Consider the following 21,010-nt stretch of genomic DNA (forward strand, 5'->3'; position numbering starts at 1 on the left):
TATAAAGCTGCAGACAGAATGGGCGTGTCTTTTAAAAGATCCCAGTGAAACCGAGTAACAAACAGAACACGGATAGTACTGATGATCGTATTATTATTGAAGGCTGTTACTGAGTTACCTACACAGACAGAGCACACGGCTGCCCATACGCTATTCGGAATTCTCTGCCACGAAAAACATTTCTGTGAAGGGGTCAATATAATCTCTCATTTCTCCGGGAGGTCTGGCACCGAAAGCGTGAACCACCCAGGAATGATGTCGTCACCCAGGGAGGACAAGAATAGAACCCAAATCCCTGGACTCCCCAGCTAGTGTTTTCCACTCATTGTGCTCCTTTCTGTTCATTCAAGGGCATCGAGTGTAAAGGGTCGGAGAAGGGAGTGGGCACAAGTGAGCCAGGTCCGCGAGGTGGAGGCTGCGCTGAAGTTCCCGGGGAGCCACCACTCTTTGGCACTTCCCTTTGTTTTGGGCCGAGAGAAAGATGAAAGCAGCAGCAGCCATACACCCCTGGGACCGAGAACTGGAACTAGGTACTACCAGTTGTGGTAACTCTCTCTTCCTCATTTTTTAGGCCTTTCCCTTTTTTTAACCTCTCCCTTCCCGCCAGCCCTAAGCGCTCCCCCCACTCACCCGGCGTCTGTCCGCCCCGCCAGCCCCTCCGAGCACTGACGGCGGGGGGTCCCCTTTGGCCCCGGCCTGCGTCCAGCCCTTGGGAGACGCGCGCTGGGGCTTCCTAGCGGCGCGAGCGTTTTTCCCGCTGGAAAATGAACGCTAGGCGAGCGTTATCAATGGGCTGCAATGGTTAGAAACTTAAGAGGTGGGAACCGGGCCTGTGCAGCTTCTCCCGACAAAGCGACCTTTAGACAGTAAGCCTGGAGCCCTGCTCCCTAAGCTGGGCGCCCCACACAGCTCAGCCATCCTCCGGGCAACGGCCTCCCCACGGAGGACGCCTTCCCAGGCGCGCGTGTTTACACTTTCCCTGGACCTGGGGGAGGAGCCGGGCGCTCAGCGACCCTGGGGGATTCCAAACCGTTGCTCCGCCCGCGGGGTGGGGCCAGCCCAACGGCCGAGCCTGCGCAGTGGGCCTGGCTGGCTCAAGGGGCTCCGCGTACTCGAAGTCCCAGAATGCAACGCACCGCGGAGGCGGGCTTCCGCCTTACCTGCCGCGAGCGCCTTTCACCGGCTACTCCCGCTCTCCCCCTTCCCCTGTTCCCGTCGGCCTCCTCCCCACAGTTTAAAGGCTACTTTCCCTCGAAGCACGTGAGCAGGAGCCCTAGCAACCTCAACCTCGGAGCTCTTCGCGTACTCCGCTCGCCTGAACTATGCCTGACTCCCTCACCGGAGTTGGGTAGCGTACGCGAGAGAACGTAGCCCTCGGAAGCCGAGGCCGGGGCAACCAGGTCGCACTTCCGCCTCCCGGGCTCCGGAAGGTAGAGCGCACGCGCTCCCTGCGACTCCGGCGCAGTTGACTTCCGCTCCCACTGTGCTCTGCGAGCCGAATCATGGATCACACTGGTAAGGAGGCGGAGGCAGTGAGGGGTCCCGGTACCAAGCCCCCTTGGCCGGCCTGGGACTGGTCGCCTAGCGGGCACAGGGGCGTTGTGCTCGCCCTACAGCCCTGGGGTGTGGCGGTGAGAAGGGAATCTCACAGAACCCTCCCCGTGCCCGGCAAGCGCCTGCTGCTTCCCGGCCTACTCTCCGGTGTGGTACCCACAGCCTCGGTGCCGGCAGTAGCCGCCTCTGGTCTGGTTCTGCTGAGCTCCGAGCCCGAAGTGCGGGCGGCGCGGGCCCTGTGGGGAGGAGAGAGCGCTGCGTGCTCTGCCTTGCATTATGGGGACTGGCGGGTAGATTCCAATCTCGGAGTCGGGGAAGCCTGGGTCTGCCGGGGAGCCGATGCGCGAGAGGGTTGCAGACTTCCTGCTGTCTCGGTCCGCTTTGGGCGGCTGCTCCCGTGGTCTCCGCCTGTCGTTAACTGCATCTCCGGGCCTTCGTGGACTAGAGGTGGGAGAAGGGAATGAGATGTGGCTTTCGGAACGATCCTCGGATCAGCTTTTCCACCTAAACCCAAAGCACGCTCCGTGCGTCGGCTGTGGTCCTTACTCATCATTTGGGCACATTTACAAAGGAGAGCTTAAAATCAAGACATTCACATCCCTTTCTCTAAGTACTGGTTCCACTCTTCGTTATGTGTGTTTTTTTGGCTTGTGCTTCCTTGTGGCTTTTGGTTTGGAGTTAAAAAGTGCTCCATATAGTTGTGTCAGCCATATGGCAAGGAGGGAAAATGGGCTTTTCCCTGTACTAAGTGTTGGTTGGGATGTCTTCAATGACCAAACAAATATATTTATATGCCAGATACCTGTAGGCCTGGGGATGGGATGATAGAATGGTAAACAAGACGGAGTAAGTTATTGCTGTCATAGAGATTACATTCTATTGGGGGAGACACAAATTTTAAAGATCCCCAATTTACAGATCATAAGTTCTTTGAAGACAATAAACGGATGCAGTAGTAAAGACTAACTGGGAAGGCCCTTCAGACAGGGTGGTCAGGGAAGGTCTTTTCTGTAAGGGTTACATTTATAATTTCAGATCTGAGGGGTGAGACGAAGCCAGCTGTGGAATAAATCTGTGGAGGAAAGTAAGTACAAAGACAAATAGGAAAAAATAGAGACGACCAGTTGGCTGCAGCTTAGCTATTAGCAAGAGGGAAAGAGTTCTAGGCTGAGATTGGAAAGGAGGGGAGGAGTCAGGCTGTGCAAGACTTAGAAGGCCATTGCAAAGATTTGAATTTTAAGTGCAATATGAAGCCATTGAACAGAAGTGAGGAGAAACATAATCTTTTAAAAATATAATAGGCTCCATGGAGAATGGTATAAGAGAGGGGGGTAAGAATAATAGAAGATAGACAAGTTAGTTGATTGCAGCAAACTAGAAGGGAGGCTTGGTTTAGTAAAGGTGGCTCTGTTTAGTAAAAATGGAAATGGGTAGATTCAATAAATATTTCGGTGATAGTACTTAAACACGTACTGATGGATTGGTTTGGATATATGTGAGAGAAAGGAGAGATACCTATGTTTTTGGTTTGAGTTGGGAAAAACTTGGGAGAAAAACAAACTTTTTTAAGGGGTAGAGGTGATTCATGGGAATTTGGGAACAAGATTTTGGACTGCTAAATAAGAGATATACATTGAGAGTCATGCAAGGGGAGATGTAAAGAAAGATTTGAGCTGAAAAGCACATATTTGGGACTTATACTGCATAGTTGATATTTTAAGATATGAGGATGGACAAGATTACTTAAGGAAAGAGAATACAGAAGAGACGAGGTCCTAGACCCCAGGCTCTAAGGAACTCTCATACTAGTTTGGAAATATAGAATTGAAAGTCTGGAATCTTGATGTTAGAGTAGTAAACATCTAATGTTAGCAAAATATTTCTCATTTGAGCCTATTACTAGAAATGGAAGTCAAACCCCATCCACAGTTTAGAGAATATTGTGTTAAGTTATAATATGGGTGGGTGTGTACTGATTATTTGTATCCTAATTCTCATAAATGAAAAAGTTGCCTAAGAAAGTGAATGTCATCCTAACACGAAAATATTCACCGATGAGCTGACCACTTAAAAAAATTAATTCCTACTAGATAATCCCTGCTGCTTAACACTAGCTTCTTTTCTATTCCTTTAGTTTATATTGTTATATCCTTGATGTTTCATATCAGGCAGCAGTATCAAATGCTTGTATAGATTGTGATTACAAAGCTTACAAAAGAATCAGATTTTCATGAAATTCATAAATTTTGAGTTACAAATAAAATCATTGGCAAGTGAGGAAATGCCTGTTAGCCAATTAATTGAAGACATTATGATATGATAGACATCTCAGAAGAATGATTTTAATAATAAAGGATTGAGAGATGCCCTTGAAATGGATGAAACCCTCGAATGTTATACAGAAATGAGATTTTTATGATCACGCTAAAAAAGTCAAACATAATGAAGGCTACCCTGTGGTGCCCTAATAGAATTTTGCTGGAAAAATTACTCTAAGAAACTTGTAGTTAACACTTGATTCATTCTTTGCTCATTCTAAGAATTAGCACTTAGTTGTAAGTGTAGCCTAAATTTTGTGAAATATTTCTTGGTCCCTTTAAAATTCTAAATATACTTAAAAACCTATATAATATAAAATTGTTATTCTTTGTTAAAGTAGATTTACCTTAAATGGCCAGTTATATCCTTAGTTCTCACTTTCTTTGTAATATCCAAAGACTTTTGCTGTTATGGGCTTTGTGTTTTTAGTTATATTCAAAAGGAAATTGTGCTGTATGTTCTGATTCTTAATAAACCAAAAAACCCAAAACAGATCCAGAATGAGCAGGCAGTGATATATTAAAGAGGCAGCAGGCTCTTGAAAGTATTGGTAGACTAAGCAAGTATCAGTAGTGACTTCAAGTGTTCAGGGTGATTATGTAAAAAGGACTTGGAATGTTGGTATTTTGATCATTCACCAAGGTAAAACCATTAAGAGTTCTTTTAATATCTGAAGGGAAAATTTGAACAGTTAACTCTCTGTCTACAACTTGCTTTTTAATTATTGGAAAATTAGGAATACCTTTGAGCAAAAAAAAAAAAAAATTTCATCTGTCTTTTGGCTATTGCATTGCTTGTAGGTAGTTATATTTAAATAAGCAACTAGTGTGAAAGCAGATGAAATACATTATTCAACTCAAATACATTTAGTGAAGTGTTGAAAGTTGGGTTTATCTGAACTCAAGATTTTAGCTGTCCATGTAATTCCTTTTCCATGAATTTTGTAAGTAATAGTAGAAAGGAGAATGAAAGATATTTAAATTATTAAGAACCCCTTTCATTTCCTACTTTGTGGTATTTCCCTTCCTGTCTTTAATAGGTAGAGGTAATTTTTGTATTGTAATATCTTGTCATAGACTTGAAAAGGTGACTTTCAAGCTTCCAAATGGAGTCAGTTCTATGAAATAATGCTACTGTTATTCATGGGATGAGTTAATTTATTTCTTAGTCAATAACAAGAAGGCACTTAGAAAGTGTCAGCTGTTTAGATGTAGTTGAAGTGCAGAAACCTTGCATCTTCCTAATTTTCCATTACAATGCTGATTAAGAATAAGAGTCATATGTGAACATATAGAAATGTTACAGTGGGGATACATTATTGCATCTTTCTACTAGTAAATGGTATGACAATTTTTACTATGTTTCCAAATGTGTTTTAGAAAAACTATTTTACACTTAAGGTAGTAATCATCTTCCTTAAACTAAACTTCAATTTAATGCATTATTTACTTTTACCATTGTCAGTGTTAGTTTTGTGATTTCAGTTTTATTGATATTTGTTTACTAAATTTATTGAGTGCCTACTTTGCATGCTTGATGGAGATGGGGACGCTTTTCTTTCTATTTCTCCTTCTCCTTCCTCTTACTTTTTCTTTTAAAATATCTCTTATAGTTACTTTAAGACAGAAGTTCTTACCTTGGGCTTATGGAGAGTTTTATGTTTCTATAAACTCCTCTGGAATTATATGAAAAACTTTATTGTCTACATTTTTAGGGAGAGTTCTATAACTTTTGTCAACTTTTTGAAAGGTTCCATGTCTCAAAAAGCATTTCATTAAGGGTTTATCCAAAATAGAGAAAATTAGCATTTAAACTTATATAACAAAATATTTAAAATCTGAACCCAGATATTCAAACCTTGATAATGTTGGATATGCTGCTTTAATACCTGTAATAGGATAATCTTCAAAAAGAAAAACTAACAGAAATTACAACTTTTTCCCCCCTAACATAGACAATGAGTTACAAGGCACTAATAGTTCTGGATCATTGGGTGGTCTTGATGTTCGAAGAAGAATTCCTATAAAACTCATCTCCAAACAGGGGAACAAAGCCAAAGCTGCACCTCGCACGCCAAGGACTATAAACAGAATGCCTGCAAAGGCTCCACCTGGTGATGAAGGTAATTTGGACTAAGAAGTCTTTTTGTTGTATCCATTTCCACCAAATAATTCACATGATTTTGCTTGTTTATACATACCCTTTAAAAATCTTACATACTCTCTTCACTCCTCAGTCTTACTGATGTCTCATTGTGGCATGTTGTATTTTTCTGTCCCTTTATAAATACAGGTGGGCAAAAGTAAGTCTATGATGGTTCGTATGGAAAATAATGCAATAATTAATAAGTAATAATACAATAAAAATAAAAGTAAAATAATATTAAAAGTAAAATTGTCCCTCTCTCCCCCCCACAACTAGTCTCTCCCATTACTTGTCTCCCCCAAACTGATCTGCTATAACATTTTTATATTTACTTTTTTCATGTAGAACTGCCCCTTTTTTCACATTATTTTGCCTTCTTAGTACATACAGATATACCTCATTTAACAAAATAGGTTTAGATATTTCATTTATCAATAACTTATTTAACAATTTTTCCAAATTTTTGCTGTTAAAAACAGTGTTGCCGTAATTATCCTTGTACATATACCTTAGTATATATACTTTGTAGAATTTAAACTTTGCATGATTTGGGCATTTTAGAACTTGATGGATACTGTGCATTTTAGAACTTGACATATATTTTCAAGTGGCTTTTCAAAAACAGTACATCATTTTATACTTTCACACACCAATATTAGTACATACTATTAACCTTTCAAAAATTTTGTTTTTTTATGCATTTTTAAAATTATGAGTGGGATTGTATATCTCTTCATAGTATTGGTCATTTCTTTTACCTAGGAGATTTACCTGTTTATATCCTTTTCCAATTTTATTTTCTGTTTGGTTGCCTTTCTCTTGATTTTTATGAGTTCATTGTAAATTAATAAAATTGGCCCTTTGTCTATATTACGTATATTCCCCATCTGTCTTGAATTTTATATATAAAACTAGAAGCCTGGTGCACGGATTCCTGCACATTGAAAGTAAATTAATTCGAAGGTGGCGGGGCGGGACTGGGCGAGATGGGCCGGGCTGGTGGCACTTGGGACGGTGCCGGGACTCGAAGGGCATCTACAGAGTGAGGGGAGTCCCTCCAGCAGGTGGGGTCCCTCGGCCAGGCCTGCGGGGATTGTGCCAAAACAGCAGTCTGACATCCCCTGAGGGGTCCTGGAGTGCGAGTATTCTCAAAGTTGCTGTCGTTCAGCAGCTCCTGCGTTGAGCATCTGCCCCCCGGTGGTCATTGCACATCATAGCTACCGGTAGGACAGTTGCTGAGGCTTTTATATATATATATATATATATATATATATATATATATATATATATATATATATATTTTTTTTTGTTATAGTAGGTAGCAGATATCTAGTCTTTTCTGTTATGACTTCTAGGTTTTATGACTTTCTTAGAAAGGCTTTTCCCATATTCCATGAATATAAAACAGTTTTCCCATTTTACCCTTATACAGGGTCAGCAAACTATGGCCTGTGGGCCAAATAAAGTTTTATTGGAACATAGCCAAGCCCATTCATTTAAGTATTGTTTACGGCTGCTTTCACAGTATATTGGCATAGCTGAGTACTTGCATAAATAAGTGTTTACTTATATGGAATTTTACAGAAAGTTTGTTGACCCCTGCTTTGGAATATTATGGATGATATGTATTTTGTTACTTAAAATAAAAAAGTGGAACCTGGGTTTATTTATTTTCTCTATAAAACAGCCAGCTATGTGTCCCAACTATTAAAAAATCTGTCTTGTTGAATTGGAATCCAACTGTTACCATAGTATGTTAAATTTCTATTAGTATTTGTATCTATTTCTAGATTTTCTATTCTAGACATCTGTCTATATACCTTTTTTAGAATCAAATTGTTTTAATTGTGCCTTATATTATGGTTCCCTTTATTATAGAATTTCTCTCCTTATCTGAAAAAGTATTTGAAGTCAAATGTTATAAATCGTGGTAGTAGAACTTAGGGCTGCTGCTACATTATCAGTAACTAGATTCTTCCCCTTTGGCCTTTTTGTTTTTTTAAAAACTACACAGTAATGTACATATCTTGTAATCCAAACAATACAAAAAAGCTAAAATCATCCTTCTACACTTTTCCTCTCAGGTATCCCTTCATCTTTCCCTCTCCACCCAAGCCCACATCCCTTTTTAGGGGGAACTACCATTACCAGTCTCTCTCTTAATAGAGCAAACTGAGGCTGAAGATAATTTTTGGATACATTCGATTCACCTATTTGGGGTAAAATTGTTCATTGGCGCCCCTTCCCCCCCCCCCCCCACACGCCCTCTCAGGCATTGTTCAAAATATGGAGTTTTGGGTGCCAGTATGGTACAAATATGCAAATATATATATGATTTAATGATAGATGGCAGTGTCGGTTAAACTACTCTGAAAAATGATAATGTACTCCTAATTTCATTGGCTGTTGTTCTCAATAATTTTTTGAGTTTTAGATAATAAGAAAAATTGATTTTTTTTATTTTGAGTTTTAGATGACACTGGTTTTTATAAGGCATAAATGAGCCATATAAGAGCCTAAGTTTACTCAGTTGTAACTTTCAGGGACACTCTTTGAACTTTACATTTGGTTGGAAATAATTAGATAGCAGTACACTGGAGTGTCTATATTAGCTTTAAAAATTTTTTGCATCGCTCTGTGTCCATCTGTCTGTCCTATCCTGGTTTGTCCTTGTGTGTTTGTATACAGGTGCTGTAATTTAGCCATATGGGTAAAGTTAAAAACTTGTGTTTCTCTCTGTATTTACCAGTTCTAGGGCCAAAAGAGTTGTGAGAAGCCTAGCACTTTGGAGGGATAGATTTGTCTTCTTAGTTTTACTTTAGTTAATTGGATTCTACCTAGAATCCCTATCATACTGTTCATTTGGTTCTTCTGTATGAGATGAGAGGATTACCATCAACTTTTTCATTAGGTCAGAAAAATTGAATTCATGCAATCTTCATATTGCTATGCAGTATTGGAGAGTATACTTGTGAATAGATATGATATGGCTTTTTCTGTTTGAGTGATTAAGGAGTGGTTTTAATTTGAAGGATGAGGTATCAATATGTTGATGTTTCTAAAATCAGGCTCAGTTTAAGGCTGAAGAAGAAGATACCTAATTTACTAAGTCATAAGAAGGAAATTTGCAGAATTTTTTGTGTTTCATTATATCCTTTTATCCTCTTGTAGCATGATACTTTTGTAGTAGATCAAAGTAAATGATATACTAGTATATCTTGAAAATTTGTGTGATAAACATGATGACAGTAATTAGTAAAGTTTTATACTAGAAATAGTTGGATCAGTAGTAAGAGCACTTGAATGGGAATGAAGAGATCTGAGGTCTGTTCCTAGCTCTGCCACTTACCTTCTCTGTGTTATTACAGTCCCCTTAATACAATATTTTCTATTATGAAGTAAGAGAGTTGGACTGCATGATCACTAAGATAATTTCTAGCGGATGTTGAAACTAGTCTTGATTATCTTGTTCATAGAAGAGCTTTGAAAAGAATCAGGGAACAGGCCTATTTTACCTTGTAATGAAATTTTTTGATATGAAAAGTTAATAAATAACCCTTTCTTTCCTCAGAAGGATTTGATTATAATGAAAAAGAACGGTATGACTGTAAAGGGGGTGAACTATTTGGAAATCAACGAAGATTTCCTGGACACCTTTTTTGGGACTTTCAGGTATGACCAAAATAAAAGCATTTATTAGAGCAATAAGATACTTTAACTATTTTATTAGCGCAATGGAGGATACATAAAGAATGGCATGAACTTTTATTATAGCTGTGTCTTTCAGCACACACAATTTATTTATTAATGTACTATTTCCACCATTTCCAAAAATAATTTGAAACATTTTTTACTAAAGTCAAGTAAAATAAAAAACACACACATTAACACTAAGAAAAAAGAAACAACAAAAAACTGGTAGCACAGCCATTAGTGCGGAATATGTGAGGAAATCAAGAAACTTTTATTTCTAATTGTCTTAACAACATTTATAAAATTTCAATTCATTGTGTAAATTATAGGTATGATTTTTTAAGAAATGCTTAAAAAGGAAATTGTAATTATATCATTTCAACAGATAAACATCCTAGGTGAAAAGGATGATACCCCAGTTCATTTCTGTGACAAATGTGGATTGCCTATTAAGATCTATGGGCGAATGGTAAGTATAATTAAATTGAATTCTATTTTATAAATGTGAACATTTTTATAGAGGTAAGATTCTGAAATTTAAGTAGATCGGTTTTTCGCTGTTTAATAACACGTTTGTAACATTTAAAATAAATGTGAGGTTCTGGCTGGGTAGCTCAGTTGGTTATAGCATTGTCCTGATACGCCAAGGTTGTGGGTTCGATACCCAGTCTGGTCAGGGCACATACAAGAAACAACCAATGAATGCATAAATAAGTGGAACAACAAATCGATATTTTTCTCTCTCTTCTTCCTCCTCTTTCTTTCTCCCCCCTGCCTCACGCCCCCTCCCACTACCTCCTTTTCTTTTCCTCACTCTCTAAAATCAATAAAATAAAATAATTTTTTAAAAAGTGATATAGCTAAGGGAAATTTTGGGATAATAATGCATTTTAATATAATTACCTTGACCAACTCTAGAATTGCTTGTAAAGTACTAACTAAGGGAACTAACTTCTGAAAATGAAATAATTTTTTTGGCCTGTTTGATACCTGTTAGTTTATATTTATTCTGTTTATTAAGGAAAAATGCTTTTATTTTTCTTGGTACAATAAAATCAGTTACTTATTTTGGAAGGCTATAATTTTTAATGTAAAACTGAGTCAATTATATTTTTATTTCTGAGAATTTAATTCTAATAATTCAAATAAGTTATAACCCTGATTGTAATTTTATAGTATTTTTGGCATATTCTCCTTTTTAAAAAGGTAGTTTTACATTTGTGTTCAGGAAAAGAAAAATTGAATTCAATAATATATTTGTGATGGTAGAGAGCATTGATTGTGAACTGTTGCTTTGCTGTATGACATAGCTAAATAACCATAATGGGCTGTGAGTTTTAAAATGGCCTAACATTGTTTTTCTACATCCTGATTTATTTTTAGATTTTTATAAGTTTACTAGAGGCCTGATGCACAAAAATTCGTGCAAGAATAGGCCTTCCTTCCCCCGGCTGCTGGCACCGGCTTCCCTCCGGCACCTGGGACCCAGGCTGGCTTCCCTCCAGCCAGGCTTTGTTAGGAATGACGAATGACGTCCGGTCTAATTAGCATATTACCCTTTTATTATAGATTATAGTAAGGCTAACAGGAAAAACTGCTGCTTATGTTAAATGTAGGAGATATTTGTTATCTTAGTGCTTTGGAATAGTTTCAGGAGGAATAGGATAAGATAAAACATGGTTACATTACTTTTCAGGAGCTTTTAACCCATAGGGACCATGATGAAATTTAGAAGGTTTATACCTTCAGGAAGTTTAACCCTTTGCACTCGCTTGCTTTTTTCTCGATTCCTTTATTCTAATGCTAACCGTGTCGAGTCACACTCGACATCCGAGTGCAAAAGGATAAGTGAATGTGCATGTATACATTTATTGGGCCAGAGTTTTCATCACATTCTCAAAGGACTTGTGACTGAAAATGGCTATTGCTTTTGTATAATTAGTACTTAATAAATGCTCATTTTAACAAACAGTTCTCAAATGTCTATGTTTAGGTTACTGTTCTTACTGTTATTTTAAAAAATATTTTAATTTGTTCTAAAATGTGTCACTTTATCTCTGTTTACAGATTCCATGCAAGCATGTTTTTTGCTATGACTGTGCTATTTTACATGAAAAAAAGGGAGATAAGATGTGTCCAGGGTAAGATCATCATTAAATTTTTAAATAATACAGCTTGTGCTGTAAATTTATAATCTTAATTAAAGGTCAGCGGCAGCATGTCAGTTGGCTACTCTTTCTCTGTGAGCTCAGAGTTGGCCTTAGCCTTCTCCTTAGGATAGGGCTAGGTAGCTGTTATCAATTAATTCAGATTGGCCAAAATGACAAAATAGATTTGTCATCACAAAATTTGTTATAAGCCAAAAATAGTTATTTTATTGTTTTGATGGGACACTAGAGAGGTAATATTGCATAGTAGCAATTGAGAGTAGCAAAGACTTTGGAATTAGAATTCTTGGGTTCAAATTCCTTTTCTACCTTTTGTTAGCTATGTGATATAGACTGTTTCTTTATCTATATAATAGAGCTAATAATAGTACTTGCATCCTTGGATTATTATTAGAAGTGAGTATATATATGGTACCTAGCATATAGTAAGTACATATGTAAATATAAGCTCTTATTTATTACTTTCAAATCTGCTTATTTTGTCTTGAGTGTATCTTAGAACACCATCATGACATAGACTCAGATCGAAGTTATGAAGAGCTAGAGGTATTGGTTCATACTGATCTATATTGGAATGGTGTTGAAGGATCCAGATTAAATTGGGAATTTGATATTAATATGGAATCCTGATAGAAGGCTTTGAGGAATTGAGGAAAGCTTTGAGAGAAACTTCTTTGTCCTAGATTCCTTCTAAATGTGTCAGAAGCTGTCCTAAGAGTTACACTTTTTTTGGTTGATAGCAAAGCCCTGGACAGTTGTAAGGGATGATTTCCTTTTGTGGTGTAGGAAGTTTGGCATCACTGAGAGAGAAAGGATGATTCATTGACAAGTCATTAAAACTGATTTTCTTGGCATGTTTTTATTTAGCTCTTTAAAGTCACAGATTGTGAATCTGTAATATGAGTGTAAAGAATATTTCTTCCCTAGAATTATAATTCAGAAGAATTATACAATTAAAAGTGCATAATGTAACTCCAGTAAGCTCCTCACCGGTTGATCCTTTGCTACTTAGAACATAAGCCTATCTAGATTAACAGACCCAGATCTGAGAAGTGTGTCAAAAGACCATTAAAAGGAAGCCTATTAGTTTCAAGAAGGAGTGCTAGCCTTACAGCAAGTATGGAAATACAGACTCAACTCAAAAATCAAGAATATAAAGCCATTTAATAGAGTGTCAAATTACCTGGCATACATATTCAATGATAATACCTTATAGTTATACATATATAGTGTTCAATGATTAAATACTGTCATTTTCATTGTTCCATTGATCTTAAGGATATCTCAGACTAAGTAGATATAAAAACATTGAGTCAGGTAGAATAGATGCTTTAACCCAGTGGTCGGCAAACTCATTAGTCAACAGAGCCGCAGTTTGCCGACCACTGCTTTAACCCATTTTATAGATGAAGAAACAGACATTAAATGACTTCTCCAAAATTACAGAGCCATTACCAGATCCTAATTCTTCTGATTCCTAGTTTAGTCCTCTCTCCACTATTTCAGAAGACACTAAAGGCAAGAGTGGGTTAAATATAGAGAATGAAGAATAGTTATAATTTTGACCCTGAGTTGTTAAAATATTGAGTTTAAATTAGTGCTTACAATTTAGAAAGGCAGGAGTATGTAATAACTTTTTAGTAGTAAATTTGACCATCCAGAAAGATCCCTTCCTTAAGAGACTTGATAGCCAGGGTTTGAATTTAAATTTTGTGTTGTTTAATGTTAAGAACCCAGATAATTAAGATGATCTTACCTGTTTTTGTAGTCCTTGTAGCATCTCCTATTTAGTGTCTTCCACTTAGTATTATTTCCTCAGCAAATTCTTGTTGCTCAGTAAATATAGTACAAGTTTGAATCCATGATTATGACATTTGGTTGTTTTTTTTTTTTTTTTGGTAAGTGGATAGAAAGCATAGACTTGTTAGAGAAAATCAGGTAAATTCTAGGTCTTGGGCAGAATAAGGTCTTTTCTTAAAACATTCTATTTGATACACTTTCAGTTTTTTCTTGTATTGAGAGTTCTGAAGTTGATAGAAATGCTGATGCTTAATAGTGAACAAAAAACAAAGTGGGAAAGGTTAAAGGTTCACTTACAGTATAATTTTTAATTGTGAACTTTTGCAAGTTTCCCATAAATTTAAAAAATAAAGCATGTCTTTGAAATTAAGTGCATTATTTTTAAAGTCTGTTTTAGTAAATCAGTTTTTTTCTTCTTCTAATTTAGGTGTAGTGATCCTGTGCAGCGAATTGAGCAGTGTACACGTGGTTCTCTCTTCATGTGTAGCATTGTTCAAGGGTGCAAGAGAACGTATTTGTCTCAGAGAGACTTACAGGCTCATATCAACCACCGCCATATGAGAGCTGGAAAACCTGTTACCCGAGCTTCACTTGAAAATGTTCATCCTCCTATTGCCCCACCACCGGCTGAAATCCCTGATCGTTTTATAATGCCGCCAGACAAGCACCATAGTATGAGCCATATTCCGCCAAAGCAGCACATCATGATGCCACCACCTCCTTTGCAACATGTTTCACATGAGCACTATAATCAGCCACATGAGGATATTCGTGCTCCTCCAGCAGAATTGTCCATGGCTCCACCTCCACCTCGTTCGGTCAGTCAGGAAACCTTTCGTATTTCAACAAGAAAACACAGCAATTTAATAACTGTCCCTATTCAGGATGACTCAAATTCAGGTGCTAGAGAACCACCACCTCCTGCCCCAGCACCTGCTCACCATCATCCTGAATATCAGGGTCAACCAGTGGTATCGCACCCTCATCATATTATGCCTCCACAGCAACATTATGCACCACCCCCACCTCCTCCACCACCAATAAGCCATCCAATGCCACATCCTCCCCAGGCTGCAGGTACTCCTCACTTGGTTTATAGCCAAGCTCCTCCTCCTCCAATGACCTCTGCTCCACCACCAATCACCCCTCCCCCTGGACATATCATTGCCCAGATGCCACCTTATATGAATCATCCTCCTCCAGGACCTCCCCCACCTCAACATGGTGGTCCACCTGTTACTGCACCCCCCCCTCCTCATCATTATAATCCTAACTCTTTACCCCAGTTCACTGAAGATCAAGGAACTCTGAGCCCTCCATTTACACAACCAGGAGGAATGAGTCCTGGTATATGGCCTGCACCAAGAGGGCCACCTCCTCCTCCACGAATGCAGGGTCCACCTTCTCAAACCCCACTTCCTGGACCACATCATCCAGATCAGACAAGATATAGACCATATTATCAATGATAAGAGTATTTTGAACTGAAGATCTGAAAAAATGTGTAGTCAATCTTTTAATTAAACTTTGACTGTTCTGGGAAGGAAAAACACCTCTTACTGAGGTGGCTATAAAACACTTAGGGTCTTATCTCTTAAAATGGTTTTAAATCTTCACCTTAGGATTGATTTCAAGTACTATACTGTAGTGCAGATAAGTGGCTCAGTGGAGCACAGCTATATTTTAACAACTTTGTTCCCCTAGTGTGGTAAATAGACCCACAGGTGACCATTTGTAAAAAAAATGGAAAATTTTTATTCCACTTTAAAAGGTGTTGGTTTTGTTAAACCCAGTTTCGTTTTTCTTGTGACACATTTTGTTAACCTGTGTAAAAGGATTAAATTTCAATATGGTTGTAAAAATGCTATTTTTATGTGAATTTAAGTGCAACCACATACTGTTTTTTAAAACCATATGTTTTACCACTAATTTCCCAAAGTTACAATAAAATCCTAAAAGTAAAAATCTACTAGAATTTACTGTAAGGCAGACTGTTAAATGATAGAGAATTGCTTCACATTTTAGGCACTGAAATTTTGAGGTTTATTAAGTATATAATGCACTTCACTTGGATGCCTTTTCATTTTAGGCAGGTCAGGAGCTCCAAAATATGTTGAAATTCCAGTATTGAGATATATTTATGTTTGAAATATTAAAGGCATTACTAATTATTTGGAAAGATATGGCCAAAGTAACTGACTACAGTCTCCAAACTGTTAGGGGATTCTGTTATTCATTAATGCTTTTTACTGAATGGTTGGAATCACATAATTCACCACACTTTTTAATCTTGAGTAACATTATATAACTGTTTAAATGGTATTGTTTAGATGAAGGGTGTTCTACTCTGCTCATTGTCTTTAAATATTTAGGGTTGAATAGGCTTTATGTAATTCCTCAGTTCATGATAGTTTGATCCTGTGCTTAAGTGTGGTCTTGTTTATTGGGGTTTCAATCACAATTTGAATGCCATGGAGGAATTTGAATACTGTATTAATGAAGGACATTCTTGTAGTTACAAACTTGCATTGCTCAGGTTTCATTACTGTGTGATAAGATTTCTTTCTCTAACTTGAAATTTAAAAACTATTAATGATTTCCTTTTTCTTTTATTGATTAAGTGGTCTAAAACTTGGGATATTTTAGCATGGAGTCAACAGTGAAGACTACCAGATGATTTTTTATTGGAGAAAAAGAAGAACTAAATTGTGAATTTCAGTGCTTTATAAGGTGCCTTTAGAGTCAGCCTTTGCATTTTAGGGGCTTGTTATAGTCCAGCTAAGATAACCACTCAGTTTCTACAGAACTCATGTACACTTCATTATTCTTAGGATATATCATTATATATCCTTTGAGTAAACCCCTGTGAAGTATTTCCTTCCCCCTAAAATGGTGCATAATATAAACATGAAATATGTAGTGTGCAGATATCATTTATTGAATAGTTTGTAGTATATACATTTAGAACATTTCTTTTTGACAAAGGGTGAACTGATTGCTATTTACCACTTAATTCTGTCAGATACAGGCAAAACAGTTTCTCATTTTGGATAATCAGATGCAAAGTCATCTATGAACTTAAGAGTTAAAGTTAGAAATAATACAAATGGCCATTTCAACCATGACCAGTTGAAAATTATGAATACACTTTCTTTTAACTGACTTCCCACACCTATCAATTAGAGAATCCAATGTTAATGTAATATTTCTAGTGAGAAAATTTTGTTATTAGAAGCATGGGAGTGAAATAGTGTGAAAAGTTGGTGGGAAGTGCTTCTATCATATTACTGTAGGTACTTGGACTGGTGCAAACTTGATTCCCTTTCATGCCTCTATTTACTAGCCGTTAAAGATCCTATACTATTTGTTTCATGTAATAAGAGAATATCCAAATTTTTGAGAGCTCAATTATTTATGAAGAATTCTTCTGTTTTTATTGAAATTCGCTAGAGTTGAATGTGGTTTATGAAACCACTTAGCCTATGTACTGGACAAAAAAATTAGTATCATGATAAAAGTACACATGTTAAGAATTCTCATAGGCATTTAAAAGTGATTTATTTTCAGTTAGGTTTAAGAAATATGTTATGCAGGGAGGCAGATCAGATGAATGTGTCCTAGCAGACAAATTTTAAATGTGTTAGACTTGAATTCATCCAGTTATTGTTTGAACGGGGGGGTTGGGGGAGGGGGTAGTAGAAGGATAACAAAATTACTGTTAGTATTTCTTTCCTTAAAGAAAAAAGATGTGAATTCCAGCTTTATTTCAGGGAAGCCTTTGAAACTATAATGGACATAGTTCTAAATTAAATGTATGTATGTTTCATTATATTGCTCTTAAGACTACTGAGGTGGCAGTTTAATTCTTAAAAACAATAAAATGGAAGCATAAATACTATTTTGCCTAAATGAGTTTTTACCTAATGATGACACATTTGGGAGAATGCAGAATTTTTCATGTTTTTCTTGATAGAACTTTTACAGTAAAATTATATTCACTTTTGGAGATTAAAACCAGCAAGTTGAATATTAAATTTCTTCAGTGGCATGTTTGTTCAGAATATTATCTAGTATTTGGGGAAGTAGTTGCAAAGGCCATAAAAAAACAAAACAAAAAACCTTTATATCCGTTTTGCCCTGTAAAAACCACTGGCTCAAAATTATTGTGTAAATACTAGCTAGGTAACACTGAAATATAAATGGAAAAGATATTCGCACATATTTTTAAACTCACATAGGGAACTTACCATGTGAAGTATAGTATACAGAGCTGCTTTAGGCTTTGTACTAGAAGAGTGTCTTTCATATACCTTTTTGGAAAAGCTCTGTAGTCCTATCTCATAAAAATTTCGTGAAAGTCCTGTAAGTACATGGGAACAACTCACAAATATCTAAAACAAAAGGATGCATTCTAATGATTAGATAAGCCATCAAATTGATATATTGATGTTCAAGTGTGACATAATCATATTCAAACATTTCCTGAAGTGGATGAGTTTTTCACTGGCTTGTAAGTATAATCTCTCATGGCCTTGAATCTAAGCAGAATTTACTTATTGCAGTTTATGCACAATCTAATAAAGCAGTATTGGATATCTTAGACTTAAGGGGAGAGGGAGGTAAGCCAGTTAAAATACTTGGTAGTGATACTAATAACATTTGGATTTTGTTTTTATTTATGCTCCTTTTAATTTCCCAGCATTGAGGGAAAGAGTGTTAAAGGAACAATTTAGTGTTAAAGTTTCGTTGTCGATAAGAATTTTTAGGCATTATTGGATCACAGGATTGAAATGAACAATGATAGGTCATGGGTTTAGCTCTCAATTGGACAGGACCATGTCTTTTTAAAAATCTAATGTTTTGAAATGTTAATCTATTAACCCCAGAATACCCCATTTCTATTTTAAGTCGTTGTAGGCACCAAGTCTCATATTGCATTTTTAAATCCATTTCTTATTAATCTACTTTGTAAAAATTGTTCTCCCTTTGCCTTCAGATTGAAAAATCCTGCTCTCTTTTCTTGCTGTTACTTTCAAAACCTCTAATTGTTTTAAAATTTGTACTCACTTCACCCTAGCTGTTTTAGCTATGGATAAAGCGTCAGCCTGTGGACTGAGGGTCCTGGGTTCGATTCCAGTCAAGGGCGCATGCCTGGGTTGCAGGTTTGATCCCCAGTAGGGGCCGCACAGGAGCCAGCTGATCAATGATTCTCATCATTGATGTTTCTATTTCTCCCTCTCCCTTCCTCTCTGAAAACAATAAAAATATTTTTAGAAAATAAATAAAATTTGTACTTGTTTAAATTACATGAGTGATGCATCTTTGGGGGAAAATAAAGCTAAAAAACCCCTTTACCACTGATACAATGAACATTTCCCTTCCAGAGATAAGTACTACTATAACTTAAGTGTCTACCTAGCTAATAATTTTAGTTATAGAGCTGACATCTAAATAGGCTCCATGCTCTGGTTAAGCATCCTAATCCATGGTAAATGTAGTATTTCATGATCTCTATTCAATAAATATATACTGAGCACCTACTGTCTGGGATATAAAGATTAATTCATCTTTCAGGTATTTATATGCTAGATGCTATTCTACACTTGGGTTGCACGAGTCTCTAGAGACAGACGACTAACAAATATATAAGTATGGTAAAATCCTATGGGATAAAATAAAAGTCAAGATAATTTGGTGGTAGATTTGCAACTTTATATATTAGCATGGTTTGGGTAGAACTCAAAATAAATTTGGGCAAAGATATAAGTAGGTGAGAACCATGCACATAACATGGGGCATAACTTTCCAGCATGTAAGGGTCTTACTAGTAAAAGGGGGATTGCACTGACATATTTGAGGAGCAGTAAGGAGATTGGAGTGGGATGGGTGAGATGAGTGGTAGGAGGTCAGAGAGATAATAATAGAATGGGGAGATCATAGGCTTTCTAGGTCATGGTAGGACTTGGACCTTCCTCTAATATGGGAAGACATTGTGAGGTTCTGATCAAAGGAGTGAAATATCTGGCTCTTTTAAAAGAATTATTTTGGGTCCAGCTGGCATGGCTCAGTGGTTGAGCATCAACCTATGATCCAGGAGGTCATGGTTCGATTCCTGGTTGGAGCACATGCCTGGGTTGCGGGCTCGATCCCCAGTGTGAGGCATGCAGGAGGCAGCCGATCAATGATTCTCATCATTAATGTTTATCTCTCTCCCTCTCTCTCTGAAATCAATAAAAATATTTTTTTAAAAAATAAAAGTATTTTGTCTTTGGTTGAGAAAAGATGATGGAGACAAAGATAGGTCAGTCAAAAGTTTGCTTTAACAATTTACACAAGATTAGCATCTGTAGGTATCAAGAAGTGGGTGACTGGTGGAAGGATGTATATGTATACATACACATGTATAATCTATCCTTTATAATAAAGTGGCAATATGCAAATTGACCCTCACACCATAATGCCGTCACAAGATAGTGCGCACAGTGGGGGCGGGGCAGCGGGGATGGGGCCGACGGCTGCTCAGCATGGCTTCCACCAGGGTTCCTGCAGCCCGTGGGGGCAGGGCCCGGCCCAGAGGCGGGGCATCAGGGCAGCACTCCAGGTCTCGGGGCCATCCTGCAGCGCGCCAGCCACATGGGGTGGGACTCTGGGACTTGGGGCGGTCCCATGGCATGGGGGGGGGGGGGCGGGGAAGAGGGGTCCCAGGTCTCGCGCAATTTTGCGCAACAGGTCACTAGTATATATATATACATATAAAAGCCTAAGCAACCGATATGACCAGTTGACCAGAACAACCGGTCACTATGACGTGCACTGACCACCAGGGGGCAGACGGTCAATGCAGGAGGTTCCCTGGTGGTCAGTGCGCTCCCACAGTGGGAGTGCTGCTCAGCCAGAAGCCAGGCTCATGGCTGGCGAGCGCAGCTGCGGCGGCAAGAGCCTCTCCCACCTCTACAGCAATGTTACTGAGTGGCGGCAGCAGTAGGCGGCAGCGGCGGCAGGCGTAGCGGGGAGCGGGAGCGGTGGGGTGCCTGGCCCTGGCTCGGGTTTCTCCCTGGCCGCCTGCCACTTCGGCATTGCTACATCCCTTGGGGATTGGGCCAAAATCAGCAGTCCAACATCCCCTGAGGGGTCCCAGGTTGCAAGAGGGTGCAGGCCAGGCCGAGGGACCCCACCCATGCACGAATCAGTGCATTGGGCCTCTAGTATATATATGAATTGTATAAATATATAAGAAAATATGTGAAATGTAAATTATATATATACTAGAGGCCCAGTGCACGAATTCGAGCACAGGTGGGGTCCCTCGGCCTGGCTGGTGATTGGGGCTG

At 38.3% G+C, this 21,010-nt stretch overlaps 1 protein-coding gene across 4 annotated transcripts; it reads left to right on the top strand.

Annotated features, from left to right (window-relative positions):
• The first annotated feature begins 321 nt into the window (after positions 1 to 321).
• On the top strand, positions 322 to 19,873 carry CBLL1 (Cbl proto-oncogene like 1). Of its 4 annotated transcripts, none has more exons than XM_028159053.2 (6): positions 322 to 530; positions 5,828 to 5,995; positions 9,590 to 9,690; positions 10,097 to 10,180; positions 11,779 to 11,852; positions 14,107 to 19,873. In XM_028159053.2, exons 1-6 carry the CDS (start codon positions 482 to 484, stop codon positions 15,146 to 15,148), a joined length of 1,518 nt encoding a protein of 505 aa, XP_028014854.1. In that variant the 5' UTR covers positions 322 to 481; the 3' UTR covers positions 15,149 to 19,873. The 4 variants fall into 4 exon arrangements, with proteins under 4 accessions (XP_028014854.1, XP_028014862.1, XP_008148308.1 ...); XM_028159061.2 differs by having other exon boundaries at positions 9,593 to 9,690; XM_008150086.3 differs by lacking the exon at positions 322 to 530 and adding an exon at positions 1,167 to 1,515.
• Positions 19,874 to 21,010: the final 1,137 nt, after the last annotated feature.

This window comes from Eptesicus fuscus, chromosome 14 (genome assembly GCF_027574615.1).
Source record: "Eptesicus fuscus isolate TK198812 chromosome 14, DD_ASM_mEF_20220401, whole genome shotgun sequence".
NCBI classification, from domain to species: Eukaryota; Metazoa; Chordata; class Mammalia; order Chiroptera; family Vespertilionidae; genus Eptesicus; species Eptesicus fuscus.

Coding starts and splice junctions, on each gene's coding strand:
- CBLL1 (XM_028159053.2), top strand. CDS start 482: ATGAAAGCAGCAGCAGCCATACACCCCTGGGACCGAGAACTGGAACTA. Junction 9,691..10,096: donor ACCTTTTTTGGGACTTTCAG/GTATGACCAAAA, acceptor TCATTTCAACAG/ATAAACATCCTAGGTGAAAA. Junction 10,181..11,778: donor TTAAGATCTATGGGCGAATG/GTAAGTATAATT, acceptor CTCTGTTTACAG/ATTCCATGCAAGCATGTTTT.